The sequence below is a fragment of the Hypanus sabinus genome, chromosome 3 (assembly GCF_030144855.1).
Source record: "Hypanus sabinus isolate sHypSab1 chromosome 3, sHypSab1.hap1, whole genome shotgun sequence".
NCBI classification, from domain to species: Eukaryota; Metazoa; Chordata; class Chondrichthyes; order Myliobatiformes; family Dasyatidae; genus Hypanus; species Hypanus sabinus.
The window spans coordinates 57,454,855-57,474,688 of NC_082708.1; the positions used below are offsets into that span (position 1 = coordinate 57,454,855).

General features: G+C 38.7%; 1 protein-coding gene across 1 annotated transcript in view; it reads right to left on the bottom strand.

Moving 5' to 3' along the window:
- LOC132391347 (transmembrane protein 182-like) overlaps positions 1–19,834 on the bottom strand; it is a 62,814-nt gene that overhangs the window by 12,662 nt on the left and 30,318 nt on the right. Inside the window, exons 2-5 of the mRNA XM_059964406.1 lie at positions 18,614–18,796; positions 13,832–13,925; positions 7,745–7,840; positions 5,054–5,191 (exon numbers count right to left, since the gene is read on the bottom strand). Of these exons, the coding sequence (XP_059820389.1) occupies positions 5,054–5,191; positions 7,745–7,840; positions 13,832–13,925; positions 18,614–18,796 (511 nt within the window). The remainder of the gene's footprint in view (positions 1–5,053; positions 5,192–7,744; positions 7,841–13,831; positions 13,926–18,613; positions 18,797–19,834) is intronic.

Here is a 19,834-nt window from a genome sequence, read left to right on the forward strand (position 1 = left end):
TACTAGTCAGGGAAAATGTCACAACAGTGCTCTGTGAGGACAGACTGCAGAATTCGACTAGTGAAGCATTATGGGTGGAACTGAGAAATAAGAAAAGTATAACTACGTTAATGGGGCTATTTTACAGACCATCAAACAATCCTAGAGATTAAAAGGACCAAATTTGTAGAGATTGCAAACTGTTGCAAAAAACATAAGGTTGTTATAGTAGGTGATTTTACCTTTCCACATATTCTCAATTTTGATGGTACCAGAAATGATCTGGCAAGTGTGCATTGGGCCAGGCTGTTTTCGGGCTAAGGTGTACCCCGAAACTGGGAGGACTTCCAAGGCAAATCAGGGTGGATAATGCCCTTGGGCCTGACAAGGTGTTCCGTCAAACCCTACGAGAAGCAAGTGCAGCAATTGTCAGGGCCCTAGCAGAGATATTTAAAACAAACTTAGTGACGGGAGAGGTACCAGAGGATTGGAGGGCAGCCAATATTGTTACACTGTTTAAAAAATGCTCTAAACAGAAAACAGAAAATTATAGATCAGTGAGACTGGAATCAGTTGTGGGAAATTTATTGGAAGGTATTCTAAGGAACTGGATATATAAGTATTTTGATAGACATAGATTGATTAATTATGGTCAGTGTGGCTTTGTGTGTGGTAGGTGTGCTGCAGGGATCGGTGCTGTGTCCTTTGTTGTTTGTCATCTCTATCAATGATCTGAATGATAATATGGTTAACTGGATCAACAAATTTGCAGATGACACCAAGAATGGAGTGTAGGGGTAGCAAGGAAGTCTATCATGGCTTGCAAAGGGATCTGGTTCAGCTGGAAAAATGGCAGAAGGAATTTAATGCCAACAAGTGTGAGGTTTTGCACTTCAATAGGAACAACCAGGGTAGGTCTTACATTGTGAATGGTAGAGCACTGCGGAGTGTGGTAGAACAAAGGGATCTGGGAATACAGGCATATAATTTATTGAAAATGGAATCACAGGTAGATAGAGTCATAAAGAAAGCTTCTGCTACAGTGGCTTTCTGTCACAGTCCAGTCCATGGACTCCGCATTCCAGTTCATGGTCCAATCCGTGGACTCCGCATTCCAGTTATTTCCTGTTCCCGTGTTTCGTTGGGCACTTTGATTGAGGCACCTCATCCTCATTTTGAGCCTGCAACATAAATAGCTCCGTGGTTCAGCTATTCCTTTGCTGGACTGTCATCAGAAACTCACACCCAGAAGCTTGTCATCAGAATCACGTCACCAGAAGCCAGTAACCGGAAGCCAGGCTGGCAGATTCAGGCTCTGGGCTGCCGAGGAGTCGGAACCGTCATCGGAGCTGCTGAGAATCGTGGACTCTAAGTTGCTTCGGTACCTGTGGCTGCTTAGCGAATTCAATCAACTTCATGTCCAGCTGTGTTGCCAACTGTTTGCCACTGCTCTGAGTAAGGTACGAATTCTCTCATTTTTGTGGCCGGCTGTGGCTTGCTGGTCGTTGGCTGCCACTCCGAGCAAAGATACATATGGACTGTCGTCGTGTGGTTTTGTCTCCTTGTTGTCCAAGTCCTTTCCAGCTGAATAGGTCTGGTGGTTTGCCACTGCTCTGAGTTGGGTATTCTGTCTCTTCATTGTCCAAGTCTGTGTTCCAGTCCAGTCCATCCAAGTTCCAAGTCAAGTCAAGTCCGAGTTCCAAGTCAAGTCAAATCAAGTCCGAGTTTCAAACCAAGTCAAGTCAAGCCCGAGTTTCAAGCCATTGAGATCCAAGTCCCGAGTCCAAGTCAAGATCCAAATCCCGTGTCCAAGTCAAGATGTAACTCCCAAGTCCGAGTCAAGTCCAGGTTTTACTGGCTTGTTCTCCAGCATTTACGTCCACGTTGACATTTTGTCCTCATTCCTGGACTTCCTTGTAATTCTCAATAAACACAGTTCAGTTTATACTATCGCAGTGACTGTGTCTTGCACTTGGGTCTGCTCCTTGCAGCACTTTCATAAATGAATGTATTGAGTAAAGAAGATGGGATATTATGTTGAATGTATAAGACATCAGCAAGGCCTAATTTGGAGATTTTGCATGCAATTTTTGTCACCTACATATGGGAAAGATGTAAAAAAGATTGAAAGAGAGTAGAGAAAATTTACAGTGGCTATAAAAAGTATTGACCCTCCTTGGAAGTTTTACAACATTAAATCACAGTGGATTTAATTTGGCTTTTTGTGAGACTCATTACCAGGAAAGACTCTTTCATGTCAAAGTGAAAAATAATTTCTATAAATTGGTCTAACTTCATTATCATTATTAAACACAAAATAATTGATTGCATAATTACACACCCATTTCAAGTCAATATTTAGTAGTTACAGCCTTGAGTGTCGATGGATAGGTCTCTGGAAACTGTAATTTGTTCCCATTCTTCTTTACAAAGCTGCTCAAACTCTGTTTAATTGCATGGGGATTGTGAGTGAACAGCCCTTTTCAATTTCAACCACAAAATCTCAATTGGATTGAGGTCTGGACTCAGACTTGGCCACTCCAGGACATTAACTTTATGTGGCTTTGGCTTTATGTTTGGGGTCATTGTCTTACTGGAAAACAAATCTCCCAAGTCGCAGTACTCTTGCAGACTGCAACTAGTTTTCCTCCCAAATTTCCCTGTATCTTGCTGCATTCATTTACCCTGTACCTTCACAAGCCTTCCAGGGTCTGCTGCATACCACAGCTTGATGCAGCCACTACCAGGCTTCATGGCAGGAATGGTGTGTTTTTGATGACGTGTAGCGTTTAGCTTATGCCAAACATAATGTTTAGTCTGATGGCCAATCAGCTCAATTTTGGTTTCATCAGAACATAGAAACTTCTTCCAACTGATTTCAGGGTCTCCAAATGCCTTCTGGCAAACTCTAGCTGAGATTTCATGTGAATTTCTTTTAACTGTGGCTTTCTCCTCGCCACTCTCCCATAAAGCTGCGGCTGGTGAACCCCTGGGAAAACAGTTGTTGTATGCGCAATCTCTCCCATCTCAGCCACTGAAGCTTGTAACTCCTCTGGAGTTGTCATAGGTCTCTTGGTGGACTCCCTCACTAGCCCCATTTTGCACGGTAACTCAGTTTTTGGCAGATTTTGGCAGAATTACAGCTGGTCCATATTTTTTCCATTTCTTGATGATTGACTTAACTGTACTCCAAGGGATATTCAGTGACTTGGAAATTCTCTTGCATTCATCTCCTGACCTGTGCTTTTCTGTATCCTTTTTGTGGAGTTTCTTGGAATGTTCTTTTGTCTATATGATGTCGTTATTGCTAGGATACTGACTCAGCAGTAGTTAGACCTTCCAGATACAGGTGTATGTTTACTACAATCAGTTGAAACACCTTGACTGCACACAGGTCTCAAAAACAGATCTCTATTTAACTAATCACATGACTCCTAAAACCAATAGGCTGCACCAGTGATGATTTGGTTTGCCATACTAAAGGGCTGAGTACTTATGCAATCAATTATTTTGTGTTTTATATTTCTTATTCATTTAGATCACTTTGTCGCAATCTGTATGCACTTTGACGCGAAAAACTCTTTTTCTGTTGATTCATGTAAAAAAAAAGCCAAAGTTGATCTACCATGATTCAATGTTGTAAAACAATAAAACATGAAAACTTACAAGGGCAGGAAATACTTTTTATAGGCACTGTACAAGAATGCTGCCATGTCTCGAGGATCTGAGGTAGAAGGAAAAATTGAATAGCTCAGGACTGTATTCTTTAGGATGTGGAAGATTGAGAGGAAACTTGACAGATGTATACAAAACTATAAGCAGTACAGATAGAGTAAATGCAAGCTTGCTTTTTCCACTGAGGATGTGTGGAACTACAACAAGAGGGCATGGCTTAAGGGAAAATAGTGAGAAGTTTAAGGGGAACATGAGGGGAAACATCTTCACTACCCCAAAGGGTCTTGGGAGTTTTGGAATGAGCAGCTAGCACCACTGGTGCATGCAAGCTTGATTCCAACATTTAGGAGATGTTAAATGGATAGTAAAGATTTAGGTTGCTATGGTCTCTGTGCAGGTTGTTGGGAGTAGGCAGATTAAATGGTTCCAGCATAAAATAGATGGGCCAAAAAAGCCTGTTTCTGTGCTGTACTTTTCTATGACTCTATATTATGTTTTTCCAGTTATCAAATAACACTTAATAATATTGAGCTAATAGAAAGCTATGTGCTCTTCTGTTTTCCAACCATCTTCCTATTATAACCAATAGGCAGTACTGTCTGAAAGTCTTAGAAATCCTAGCTACTTATTTTGCACAGTACTGTTAATAGGATCCTAAAGAAAGCTTTGGCACATTGGCCTTAACTCAAAGCACTGAGTGTAGGAGTTGATATGTTATGTTAACATTGTATAAGATGTCGCTGAGGCCTAAGTTGGAGTATTGTGTGTAGTTTTGCTCACCTGCCTACAGGGAAGATGTCAGTAGATTGAAAGAGTGCAGAGAAAATTTCCAAGGATTTTGAGGATTTGAGTTACAAGGAAAGATTGAATATGTTGAGACTTTACTTTCGAGAGCATAGAGAATGAGGAGAAACTGACAGGGTAAATGCAAACAGGCTTTTTTCCACTGAGGTTGGGTGGACTAGAACTAGAGGTCATGGGTTAAAGGTGAAATGTTTAAGGGGAACAAGAAGAGAGCTTCTTCCCTTAGAGGGTGTTGAGAGTGTGGAATGAGCTACCAGAGCAAGTGATGGATGTGGGTTTGATTCCAACTTTTAAGGGAAATATGAATAGGAATAGATTATGAGTCTAGGCAGATTGATAGTTCAGCATGGAATAGATGGGCCGAAGGGCCAGCTTCTGTGCTGTAGTGTTCTTTGACTCTTAATGCCCTCTGCTAAGACAAGCATGATTGCTCAGAGCCAGAGAAAGAAACTTCGAATCGTTTCACTAAAATGAAACAATATCATCATAACACGTTTTGCTTCTTTCCAAAGAAAAGTAAAATTTTGCACATCAAGGAATTTCATTTTTATCTCCCATTTTAGTATTTAATGGGCAAAAATCTAAATTTATTTACCAGCCAAAAGAAAAAATCCTCCTCCTAGTATGTACATAGAGTCATGCCCTTGGAATGCTTCATAAACAATGAGCCCAAATCCGATTCCAATGGTTAGTACAGACAACACGATCAGCACACTCCAGGAATGGCGATAACCTACAAAAGACAATTAATAGCATTGGTTTCATACAGAAGAAATCAGAAGCTGTAAATTTTCAGTTAAATAATATAGTAATTTATTTCTAGCATTCATTTAGCAAAGAACTGAAATTAAAATCTTCATCAATTGTGGGATTGAGTTTAGGAGCCAAGAGGTAATGTTGCAGCTATATAGGACCGTGGTCAGTACTTGGAGTACTGTGCTCAGTTCTGGTCGCCTCACTACAGGAAGGATGTGGAAACCATAGAAAGGATTCAGAGGAGATTTACAAGGATGTTGTCTGGATTGGGGTGCATGCCTTATGAGAATAGGTTGAGTGAACTTGGCTTTTTTTCCTTGGAGTGATGGAGGATGAGAGGCTACCTGATAGAGGTGTATAAGATGCTGAGAGGCATTGATCATGTGGGTAGTCAGAGGCTTTTTCCCAGGGCTGAAATAGCTAGCACAAGATGGCACAGTTTTAAGGTGCTTGGAAATAGGTACAGAGGAGATGTCAGGGTTAAGTTTTTAAGCAGAGAGTGGTGAGTGCGTGGAATGGGCTGCCAGCAACAGTGGTGGAGGCGGATATGATAGGGTCTCTTAAGAGACTCCTGGACATGTACATGGAGCTCAGAAAAACAGAGGGCTATGGGTAACCCTAGGTAATTTCTAAGGTAAGGACATGTTCGTCACAGCTTTGTGGGCCAAAGGGCCTATATTGTGCTGTAGGTTTTCTATGCTATGTTTCTAAAATAGATCAAATCTTGTTCTGGAATCTATTGGTAGGCCCAAATATTGTCTCCATGCTCAAAATAACTCTCAAGTAATCAGGTTAAAAACATGAAAAGGAAATTACCTAATTATTATTCTTCCTTAACGAAGGAAACACTATTCCTCCAGACTGAGGAGAACGGACACAGATTATCCCATGGTTGCAGGTACAGTGCAGTTGAGCTGCTCCTTGACAAGCCATTTCTCAAAGTACTGCACACGGCTACCAAATTAAGTCTGGTGCAAATGATTGAGATTGTATGAGCAAAAACTTGTTGGAAAAGTTGAACTGGTATTTGACATTCAAGATGAGGAAATAAATTGGATTAGACATTGGCTTAATGGGACAGGCTAAATGGCTGTCTCCCTGATTGGAGATCTATGACTCGTGTCGCAGGGATCAGAGTTGAACTAAGAGCAGAGTACTTTGGGGATTAACCTAAAAAGCAGACAAAACATAATCCACTGGAATTTAAAACTAGCCAGCTGAAACAGGAGATCATATCAGAGAGCATAGATTAATTTCCTATCAAGTTGCACCAATACACTTTCAGACATTGATGGTGGTGGTGGAGTGAGTGTAGGGATTAACTTTCCTTTCTCATTCTTTCCCTAACTACCTCATTTTTGCCTTTCCTGTGTGAGATTCATAACATACTAGAAAATAACATGCAGTAAGATACATCACTTGGGATATTCAGACATGGGACCTTGATTTGGACAGGAAACCTCAAATCAGTGTTCCAAGGATCAATAAGGGCCACGTAACTCAGTGGGAGAGGCAGACAAATAAATAACAACTGTGAGAGAGCTGACCAAAAGTTATTATGTGTATTTGTTTTTAATGTAGTCATTTGTCTTATCAAAAGTAAGGATTAAGCCTTAAGATTGCAATCTAAAATGTTTTTGTTTTATTAATTACAGGCACGTGCTATATTTACATATACTTACCCTGTGCTTTATTTTAATCCAGTCAGACTAATAAATAATTACTCATAAAATAAATGAGATAGGCTATCAATGCACTAAATTACTCATAGTATCTCTGTACTCCAGGAGCTCTGTTACAGAATTGCTTGGATGATGACATCACATGATTGGCATACGCTATTAGTAATTAAAACATATAATCGACTGGAAGTATGCAGATATCAGGGCTGCATTGGAGCATTACCTTATATAAAAGTTAAAGCATTATGCACCTTTATAAAAAACTGTTTCCTGTCCAAATCAAGGCCCCATGTCTAAATATCCCATTATTTTGTTCTTCTTCCAAGAATGAGCTAAGACTTCTTTAAGGTATAACTTACTTACTCATTTTATTGTTCCTTTCATTTATCTTATAGTTGGATTGCTCAAAATTATATAAGCAAATCTTGATGCATCTGCCAATCAGCAATTATGTAAGTATCATAAACTTAGTTAAGTATTTAATTTTTTTAAAATCACGTGTTATAGAGAGTGGTGGGGGTGGAGAGAAAGGTAGGAGTTGGCAAGCAACCTAGCAAGATGGAAGACTGTTTTTATTAGACCACTCCCATTCGGTATTACACAGGAATCCTGACCCCAAGAAATAAACCAAATCATGTTTTTTGAAGGAGCTGGTCTACTTATGTGGTATCATATAACCATCACATTTCAGATACTGAGGTGGTGAGTTCACATTGCTCACACAGTGAATGCATGATTAATTAAAATGGTGCATCATCTATTTAATAATTATGCAGCAATTCCACATTCATTTGGGTAGCTTGAATAAAATTAGTTTTCATGTACAATATGTCTCTTGCTATACTTACCAATGGCAAAGTCATAAGCAGAGCTGTTCTGGTTCACCCTTGTTGGGAAAGGGAGATGGTAAGCTCCTATACAACTTTTTGAAATTGCATGCTCAACTAAATGAGAGAAAAGTGAAAAACATTCATTCAAATCAATCATAAAACAAGTTTCAAAGTAGCCATTAATAATCTCCAATATCAATTTCAAAATAATATTCAAAATGCACTAACAACTTTCTATAGGAGTACCATCAAGGGTATCCTGTTTGGCTATATTATTGTGTGCTATGGAAGCTGCAAGGTGAGGCACTGCTGACAATAGTAAAAACCAAGAGAGGATCAACAGGTTCTCCCTCCCCCCATCTGTGGCATTTACCAGGAGTTTTGCAGACGAAGCATAGTTAAGGATCCCTACCAGCAATCCCACAATCTCCTTGACCCGCTACCATCAGGAAGGAGATACAGAAGCATCAGGACTCGGACAGCCAGACTAGGTAACAGCTTCTTTCTCAGACCAGAGAGTAATGAATACCCTGCCATCACCGAGGTCTCGTCACTCGGACTCTGAGCTGCTTACTGCTCACTGAACTTTTCAGCTGTGCTGCACACTACATGCATTTTAAATTATATTTTATTAACTTACTTATGGCAATATTTTGGTTTATGCACAACAAACACAAAATATGCTACAGATGCTGTGGTCAAATCAACACATACAAACAAGCTGGATGAACTCAGCAGATTGGGCAGCATCCGTTGAAATGAGCAGTCAACATTTTGGGCCGAGACCCTTCGTCAGGACTGAAGAAGGAGGGGGCAGGGGCTCCATAAAGATGATGGGGGGAGGGTGAAAAACCAATCAGAGGAAAGATCAAGGGGTGGGGGAGGGGATAGGCAGGAACTGTGAAGAAGGAATGAAAGGGGAAAGCACTACGGATAGTAGAAGAAGCCAGAATCATGAGAGAGGTGATAGGCAGCTGGAAGAAGAGACAGAGTGAAAGTGGGATGGGGGAAGGGAGAGGGAGGTAAATACCGGAAGTTGGAGAATTCGATGTTCATACCAAGGGGCTGGAGACTACCCAGACGTATATTTATGCACTGCGTGTTATATATATTTTTGTGGGTGCACCATGGTCCAGAGGAATGTTGTTTCTTTTAGTTGTATGTATGTACAGTTACATAACAATACACTTGAACTTGAATTTTATTAGCTTCTATCCAACTTGCATAGAATAGGATCAAGTGCCTCAGAGTTAGTCATTAGCTACTTGTGGTTATTACAATGCCATCATTCAATGTAGTAAAACATTCAGTTAAAACATCAAAATTTAGAAGTTAGAACATATGGAGCTCGATGTAAGAAGGCATTTTATTTGCATCCATCAATTAAAGGCATTATTAACAACAGCATTACCACAGTGGATCCACATAGATTCAAAATTCCAAGCTTATTATATCTCTTCCCCTTAGCATGGATGAAAACATGCATAAAATGTATTTAAAATATCACTTTCAACTGGACTGTAAATTTAGTATGTACAAATTTTATCTATTGGTGGATTTCTTGCTGGTTGCTAATGACATAATTCAGTTTGGACTGGTATATCACCAGAAGATGATAATATTGCATTTTGAGTTATGTCCTCCAACACGACATCATTGTCAGAAGAATGTGAGGAAATTTCTGTTTTCAGCACATTCAGATCTGCTTTGAAGCAATAATCATAATCTCTTATTTTGTGTTTTTCCTTCTGCTTTGGAAGGATGAAACACATAGTGGTGCTTAGCTCTGACTTCTCCAAATCAGAATGTCCATCAGTAACTCAGCAACTGTAACAGCTAAATCCTCTTCCTCTAATTGTGAATAACATTGCTCTGCCCTCAATTAAATTATGATGCAAAACCAATCAGTTATCTCCCACTCTCCTTAGAAGATAAGAAAATGGCACCATCATTTTAAAGCGATGTAACACAGGATCCTAGCTCCTCTATGTCAAAATGAACAAAGTACTACAAATTCAACACCAATTGCTTTCTTGTTCAGAAAGCTGCTTCCTACTTATTTGTTCATTTCGCTTTTCTCTTTTGACATAATGGCTCAAGTAGAGGCAAAGGCACTCCGTCTAAATGAGACAGGAAGCATTCATAGAACACATAACATAGAACAAAGAAATTACAGCACATTACAGGCCTTTCAGCCCACAATGTCATACCGAACATGTAACCTACTTTAGAAACTGCCTAGAATTACCCTACTGAATAGCCCTCTATTTTTCTAGGCTCCATGTACCTATCTAAGTCTTTTAAAAGTCCCTATTGTATCCAGCTGTACCAATGTCGCTGGCAGTATATTCTATGCACCCACCACTCTCTGTGTGATATCCCTTCTGTACCTACTTCTAAATACCATAAAGCTATGCCCCTTTGAGTTAGCCACTTCAGCCCTGGGAAAAAAATTCTCTGACTATCCACACGATCAATACATCTCATCATAGTAAGAGTTCTAACTAGACCATATAACTTGGTGTGGAACGGGCTGCTCGCCACAGTCTTGGCCGCCACAGCAGTCTGTGGCAGAGCATTCCACAGATTTGCTACTCTCCAGCTAAAAAAAATCCTCCTTACCTCTGTTTTATGAGGTCTCCCCTCAATTTTCAGTCTGTGCCCTCTAGTTCTGGATACCCCCTCCATAGGAATCATCCTCTCCACATCCAACTCATCTAGTCCTTTCAACATCTGAAAGGTCTTTCAACATCTGCTTTAAATTTACCCAATGACTGGACCTCTACACCTAGCACTGGCAATGAATTCCACAAATTCACAACCCTCTGGCGAAAGACATTTCTCCTCATTTCCTTGTATACCAAGATTGTGCCCTCTGGTGATAGAATACCCTACTGAAGGAAACACATCCACATCCACTCCATCCAGACATTCTAATATTCAATTGTTACCCCTTCGTTCTTCTAAACTACACCAAGTACAGGCGCGGAGCCATCAAACATGCATTATTCGTTAACCCTTTCATTCCTGAGATTAATCTTGTGAAAATCCTCTGGACCCTCTCCAACGCCAGTACGTCCTTTCTTAGATAAACAGCCCAAAACCAGTCACAATTCTCCTTGTGCAGTCTGATGAATACATTATAAAGCTTCACCATCACATCCTCACTTTTATATTCTAGTCCTCTTGAAATAAATGCAAACACTGCATTTTCCTTCCTTACCACCAATGCAACCAGCAAGTGAAATTCTAATCCTCCCAACTCCAATCCCACAAGCTCAAGATGGAGTGACAAGAGATCTCAGGGGTAGTGGATCATCTGTCACTGTTTCCTGCTTTTACTTAGCAAAGGCATTTCCTTCAAGGGTTTCATTTGAAATATGCAGGATATCACTATAAACAGTGTGTTTACCTCATGTAGCAACTTTTAATGTCAGACCAATCAGTATTCATAATAAATAAAAAGAGAAAAGATACCCAACATTGTTTCAGAATTCTGTTAATTTTATGAATAAGGTCACTTAGCAGCTGAGTTAAAAGCTAAATTGCATAATACTAAGCCAAAAAAAACTGGATTGCAGCAGATAGGTGGAACAATTTTTTTCACATTATTTTGCCAACTAGACACATTCTGATCGAGTTCAGTGGGGCTCAATGGTCAATGCATCATGCAACAATTAGCAGAGAATGTGTTCCAGATAAACTACAAGGATTAACTATTTTGGAAACTCAAGAAATTAAGGGTTAAATTTAGTAAACCAAGCTTTAACAGTTAATTTCCAAAAACACTGGCACCATCGCCAAAGGACACTGAACCATAAATATATGTCCATTGGTTAAAACAAGGGTAAATGTGATTCTAAACAAGAGAAATTCTGGAGATGCTGGAAATCCTAGCAACACACACAAAATGCTGGAGGAACTGAGGTCAGGCAGCATCCGTAGAAAAAAATACAGTCAAAGTTTCGGGCCGAAACCCTTCATCAGGACTGGAAAAAAAGGATGAGGAGTCAAAGAAAGAAGGTGAGGGAAGAGGAGGAAGAACCAGAAGGTGATAGGGAAAACAGGCGAGGGAGGGAGGGTGAAGTAAAGAGCTGGGAAGTTGATTGTGATGAAAGAGATACAGGGCTGGAGAAGGAGGAGTCTGATAGGTGCTTCATAGAGCACCTATGTTCCGCCCACCAGAAAAAGAGGGTTCTCCCAGTGGCCACTCATTTTAATTTCACTTGTCATTCCCATTCCAACATGTCAGTTCACAGCCTCCTCTGCCGATGCAAACACTTTATATTCTGTCAGGGTAGCCTCCAAACTGAAGGCATGAACTTTGATTTCTTGAATTTCCAGTTATGCGCCCCCCACCATTCCCCACTCCCATTTCCCTCTCACCTTATCTGCCTATCACCTCCCTCTCCCCTTTTTCTTTCCTCCATGGCCTTCTGTCCTCTCCTATCAGATTCCCCTTTCTCCTACCCTAAATCTCTGTCACCAATCAACTTCCCAGCTCTTTACTTCACCCCGCCCACCCTCCCCTCCTATTTTCCCTATCACCTTATGGTTCTTCCTCCCCTCCCTCCACTTTAATTTTAAGAATCTTTTTATTGATATATAATCTTCAACAGCTATAAAACTTCAACAGATTAATATGTATACAATTAATAAAGCTGAAGAAAAAACTGATCTTAAAATATAAAAATGGAAAAAAAATATTATATATAGGAAAAAGAACAGAAAAAAAAAACATCTAACTAATCTAACAACCCCCCCCCCCCCCCGGAGCACTACATTTGACCATCATCTAAATATATATTTAAAAAGTCATCAACCGCTATTTCATATTTATGAAAAAAATAAAATTGGAAGGATACCATTTAACTTAATTCAAATTAAATGATAATATTTGACAAAAGAACCCCATCTTCTCTCAAAATCAAATCGAGGATCAAAAATTCTACTAATTTTTTCCAAACTAAGACATAACATCACTTGAGAAAATCATTCAATTAATGTAGGGGAAGAAATATCTTTCCATTTTAATAAGGTAGCCCTTCTTGCCAGTAGTGTAACAAATGTGATTACATGTTGATCTGAAAATGAGATACCCTGAATATGATGCAGATCTATTCCAAATAGAACAGTCAGTCTATTAGGTTGTAAATTAATTTTCAATGCTTTAGGGATTGTAGAAAATAAAAATTTCCAGAATGATTTTAATGCAGAATATGACCAGAACATATGTGACAAAGTAGCTACTTCAGTTTTACATCTATCGCAATAGTTATCTATACTAGGAAATATTTTAGATAGTCTCTCCTTTGTTAAGTAATAATGGTGTACAATTTTAAATCGAATTAAACAGTGGTTGGCACATACAGAAGAAGAATTTACGTTTTTCAAAACTCGAAGCCAATCTTCATTAACAAAGGTCATATTAAGTTCTCTCTCCCAATCTTGTTTAATCTTTAGTGATAGGTTCTCTTTTTGAAACAAAAATAAATTATAAATTCTACTAATGGAACCTTTCACTAAGGGATTCAATTTCAAAATGGTATCCAACAAATCAGATTCTTGTAAATATGGAAACTTAGGTAAATATTGTTGCCACTTTCTTAGTCTGACTCTTCATCATTTTTTCCAGTCCTGATGAAGGGTCTTGGCCCAAAATGTCGACTGCATTCTTTTAAAAAATGTGATACCATCAGGTTTGTCAGATTTGGATCCAGGGTAAAAGAATACTTATTAGCATATTCCATTTGGTAAAGAAAGAGCAGTATTTCTATAGTGCCTATTGTGGCTTTGGGTAATTACAAACCAAATCTAAAGAATTAATTTGAAGCACAATTTGTCTGTTGTGTAAGCTAATGAAAGAAGCAATGCTATATATGAGCATTTAAATCATTCCAATGCTACAAATATGGCCAGTACTACATATGGCATTATGCCATACCTGGCAAAACTTTTATGTTAGTTACTAGGCCCAAAAGGAAATAGCAATGAAATTTGCTGCAGGTGTTAGTATCTATCAGATTTCAAATATTTTCAGCTTTCTTTTCTATCTGGACGAGACTGTGTAAACCCAATGTAATGTAAAAGGTTCAGTTCACTCACAAAATACATATGTTGAAAAACTGTCGTCAATATGTCGTACACTCATTGCACAACTCCAGAAGAAACCCTCATAGTGAAAAGTCTTCGCAGATGCCTGGGGAGAAACAACTGCAACTTCAAAAGGCAATAAAATTAAGCATCCTGCAATTGAAGTCAAAACTTCCTGCACTACATTTCCACCCTACATATAGCATCAAGTATTACTTAATTGGCTTTTGCAATAAAATGAGAAGTTTCATAGGGTTAGATTTCACACAAAACAATCTTAAGTAAAAAGTGAAATACAGAGAAAGTGCTTTCTTTTTTGCCTTGACCATTACATTGCAATGGTGTAATTTGGAAAAGGTTGGAGAAAAAAAAATGAAAGTTCTTGCACCCAATAATATGCAATAAAAATCAATCATGGAAGAAAGCTGGAACAGTGAAAATATGCATTTGTTCTACAACCTCAGTTAGGGAGATTTATTGTTGTTTATATGAGGACAAGGTCCACACCAATCAAACATATATCATGTACCAGTTTTGTCATTAGTGAAAAGAAACACTGAAATAATGTCCATACTGAATTAAATAAAAAGTATGAATAGTATTCTAATCATAAATTTAAAGTTATTTAAATTTATTCAGGAGGCATCCACTTTTTGACAGTTGCTGTAGCAGATTTTTAAGCCACGAACTATCACTAGGTGTTAACATGCACAAATTTTGTTTGAATTTGGAATTGATCACTTTCTTTGTCCTTCATGTTTTGTAGGCCTCTTGCCTTAAAATTAAATAAAATCAAATATGCCTGAATGAAACCACAAAACTAAATCCAAACAATGTGCATATCTTGTGTTAGTCCAGTTCAAAACCTGCTCCTAAGTACAACATTCAAATCTGAAATACACTTGTATGAAAGGTAATAGTGTTTTGGTGAACACACCAGAGGTTAGGTGCCAGCTGGAGTGGTATGTATAGGTAGTTCGGCTCCCAAACCTACTGGAAAGTCACAATTGTATTCTAGATGATGCAGATATGATACATCAGGACATTGCCTGAGATGGAAATATTCCATTACAAAGTGGGACTGGATAGATCTTCCTTGGAGCACATGAGGCTGAGAGGGGAGCAGATAAATTAGGGACTTAATTAACAGAGATAACACTCAAGTGCATAGGTTCATAACAAGACTCAAGAGTTTTACAGGGGATCTGAAGAGGAACTTTTGAATCCATAAGATGGATGATATCTGAAATGCAGTTTGTGGACTTTCAAAGTATTTGAGAACAACTTGGGCAAATAGTTTAATTGCCAATGTAGAAGTGTGGGAAATGGAATTAGTATAGTTAGGTACTGGATGGCAAGCATAAATGTAATATGCTAGAGAGGTTGTTTCTGTGACATACGGCTTGGTGAATCCGTAACAGTTCGTACCAGTTTGTACAGATTTTCCTGAAGTTACAGTAATTAGCAGGATCCTTGAAGACAGACAATGCCTATAAAAAAGTATTCAACCCCACCTCCCAGAAATTTTCATGTTTTAGTCGTTTACAACATTGAATTACAGTTGATTTATTTTGGCCTTTTTGATACTGATCAACAGAATGATGCTTTCATGTCAAAGTATAAATACATTCCAACAAATTGATCTAAATTTATTACACTTATTAAACACAAAATAACTGATTGCATAATTACACATGAGTCTGTGTGGATAAGTCTCCATCAGCCTTGCACATCTGGACTCTGCAATTTTTCCACATTCTTCTTTACAAAACTGCTCAAGCTCTGTCAGATCACATGGGGATCATTAGTGATGCATGGGGATCATTAGTGACCAGCCCTTTTCGAGTCCAGTCACAAATTCTCAATTGGATTGAGGTCTGGACTCTGACTTGGCCACTCCAAGGCATTAGCTTTGTTGTTTTTAAGCCACTTCTGTGCAGCGTTGGCTTTATGCTCGGAGTCATTGTCTTGCTGGAAAGTAAATCTTCTCCCATGTTGCAATTCTCTTGAGACTTCATCAGGTTTTCCTCCAGGATTTTTCTGCATTCAGTTTACTGTCTAGTTTCACAAGCCTTCCAGGTCCTGCTGCAGTAAAGCATCCCCACAGCGTGATGCAGCCACCACCATGCTTCACAATTGGGATGGTGTGTTTTTGATGATGTGTTGTGTTTGGCTTATGCCAAACATAGCATTTAGTCTGATGGCCAGAAAGATCAATTTAGGTTTCATCAGACCATAGTACCCTCTTCCCGCTGATTTCAGAGTCCTCCACAAGCCTTCTGGCATACTCTAGCCGAGATTCCATGTGCGTTTCTTTCACCGGTGGCTTTCTCTTTGCCACTCTCCCATAAAGCTGTGACCAGTGAAGCACCTGGGCAACAGTTCTTGTATGCGCAGTTTCTCCCATCTCAACCACTGAAGCCTGTAACTCCTCCAGAGTTGCCAAACATCTCTTGGTGGCCTCCCTCACTAGTCCTTTTCTTTCTTTGTGAGGACAGTCTGCTCTAAGCAGATTTACAGCTGGTCCATATTCTTTCCATTTCTCGATGATTGACTTAACCGTACTCCAAGGGAAATTCAGTGACTTCAAAATGTTCTTGTATCCATCTCCTGACTTCTGCTTTTCAATAACCTTTTCACAGAGTTGCTTGGAGTGTTCTTATGTTTTTGTGGTATAGATTTTGCCAGAATACTTACTCATTAGCTGTTGGACCTTCCAGATACAGGTATATTTTTACTATAATCAACTGAAATATCCTGACTGCACACAGTGATTTCCATTTTTACTAATTATGTGACTTTTAAAAACAATTGGCTGCGCCAATGATGATTTGGTGTGTCATATTAAAGTTGAATGTTTGTGCAATCAATTATTTTGTGTTTTATGTTTGTAATTAATTTAGATCACTTTGTAGAGATTCGCTTTCACTTTGACATGAGTCTTTTTTTGTTGATCAGTGTTAAAAAAGCCAAGTTAAATCCACTGTGCATCAATATTGTAAAACAATAAACTTTTTATAGGGACTGTATGGGAACACTCTGGGGCCAAAATATGATCAACAGCTGAAGGAAGTTCCACCCATACTGAACTTTCAATTCTGTACTAAAGGAGTCAGTTGAAGGGAAGAGTGTATTCCAGACAGCATCTCCTAAACCCAGGTTCAGTATTCACAGGACAAATGAAAATATTTGCACTCTGCTAGTTTCTATTGTTTCAGGGTTCATTCTAAACATTGCTATTATCATCATGATTGTTGGAGGAAGTCTGTTTCTTTCAGCACTCTGTAGTCACTGAATGGCTCTTGGGCCAGTAATGCTCCTTAATTGAAAATTTTCTCTCTGTATTCAAATCTATACAGTTTGCAGCATCCTCCACCCCCTGTAAACTCTACATTACACAATTGAAGACTATACTCTGCATTTTAGACATTTAAATGTTCTTCTATCTGTGCCCCAACCCCTGAAATTCCATCCTTAAATCCTTCCATCTCTCTGCATATTTTTTTCTCTTCCTTTAGCAAAGTAACTCTGGGCAAGTGTAGTTCTAGTTGACACACTACAGGAGGGATGTGGAGGCTTTGTAGAGAATACAGATGAGATTCATCAGGATGTTGCCCGGATTAGAGAGTTTTAGTTGTAAGAAAAGATTGGACAAATTTGGACTGTTTTCTCTGGAGTGTCAGAAATTGAGGGGAGTCATAATAGAGATCTCTAAAATTATGCAAGATATAGATAGAGCAGATTGACTCTTCTTAGAGTGGAAATGTGAAATACTTGAAGACAACTTTAAGGTTCGTGGAGGAAAGATTAAAAGGGACTTGAGAGGCAATTTTTTTTTCACATGGTGTCAAGTACCTAGAACGCACTGTCAAGTAAGTTGGTAGAAGTAAATAGGATAACAGTGTTGAAATGTCATTTAGACAGATACATGAACAGGCAGAGCACTGAGAGATAGATACTATGTGCAGGCAGACTGGATTGTTTAGTCTGACATTATGATTAGCACAGAGATGGCAAATCAAAGGACCTGTACCTGCACCATACTCTTCTACATTCTATCCTACAATCTCCTGATGTGAAGTTAATTCTACTTAGGTTTGCAGACTATCAAATTAAAGTCATTATATCAAACATACATTGTTTTTCCAACTAGAAATATAGATCACAATTGAACAATGAGGTTGGGAAAAAACACAATTCGTGCTTTGGCCGAGACCAACTTCTTTTCTGAATGCAAGCAAGGAGGTAGCCATTCACTGACCCCTCTTCACGACTTTATTTCTACCTAATATTGCTAATGATGTGAGAACTGGACCCTAGTCCATATCCCTCTCACTGAAGACTTGCACTCTGCCAGATTCATTCAAGCTTGAGTAAATCAAAAACCCAGGCCAAAAGATCTATGATGTGGGATGTTTATGTCTGGCAGGACTTCAGAAAGACGTGCATGGGGAGTATCTCGGTTAGCCTTCTGATAACTATCATGTAATCCTTTGTTTATGACCTTTATTGTAAGTTGGAAGTGCCACTGAGTACCAGGAAATTTCAGGATCTGCACTTTAATTCTGTAGTTAATTTTAACTTTTTAATGATGAAAGGAGAGTTGAAATCCCTTAAGTTGTTCTGCACATGAAAAAGTGCTTATGCTTGGTCACAATAAAGTTCCTGATAAATTTAACTGTTTCAATCATCTCCATGGGAATAATTTGCATGCTAATAGTTACCAATGACCAGTCTGGACTTCACTTCTTCCAAAAACACACCTTAACATCAATAATGCAGATTAGTTCTTACTTTGCTGTAGAAGCTGTACTTTCCAGGAAAATATTTAATTTTTGTCATCGTTTCTGCAATACTCCGCCGTTGAATGTGTCGTTCAGTTTGGTCTCCATGTCCACTTTGATTCCACAAATTCTTTGGCAATTTATTTATTTCTAACATTTGAGTTGGTTTCAGTTTTATCCCAACTTGACCTTCCTGCAAAGGATACATAAAGTTACTAGGATTATATCCCATTGTGTAAAATGCCACTTTCTCAATAATTTAGGCAATTTATAAAAATTTAGTAAAAACTGCACTGTCTGCATTTGTTTCCTTGTGTTTAAACGGTTATAAAGCCATACAGTTGTGTATTGTTAGAAAGTTTTCATGACATTGAACTATCCTGCAGCAGCAGAAACAACACTTATTGCCCAGAGGTTAGACCTTGCTGATTATTTACTGGAGGTATTATCATCCTTTCAAGAGGGAATTTTACAAGATTCAATTGCTTAACATTCAGCTGCATTCACAATTCTAAAGATCAGCAAATTATATGCAAAGGTAAAGTTAGTGATACTCCTCAATCTTACCAATAATATATATGCTCTTAACGACCAATTGCAGCTGAAACTAAACAAAGCATACTATAAATCTACAAATTGTAGCTTCATTCTCACTAGCCATTCCAATTCCAGACAGCACTATAGTTCTTAGTTTGTAAGACAGAGTTCTACAGTACAGAACATTCCATGGTTTATTAACCACTTAGAACTGGAATTAATTGCATCTGACTGGATAGAAAGTGCTCTACTTGCTCATTCATTTGAGATGTGTATAGTCAAATCATCAAGTAGCCAAACTGCAACTCATGCTCTGACAAGTGTCTACTGATAATTATTACATTAGGATGAAAAATCACATCTGCAAGCAATCCCAACAAACAACTGGACAGCCTGGAGCCCTTTTGAAATGACTAAAGTGAGACCAATCATTTCCCCCTCCACTACTGCTTCTTCACCTATCTGAATATGTTCTCCTGTTGTACAGTTTTTCTTCAACCTCACTCACTTTCTGGAAACAAAAGATGTAACTACAGGAACCTTTATAAGTCACATTTTGCCTTGAGGGCTATACAAAATACTCTGCGTTTTAACCCGATCTATCCTCTTCCCTCATTACTTTTCTTGGTAGACTAATGACAGGTTTAGTACTGCTTCATTCTCTTATATAGTATTTGAAAGTTTTATCACCACT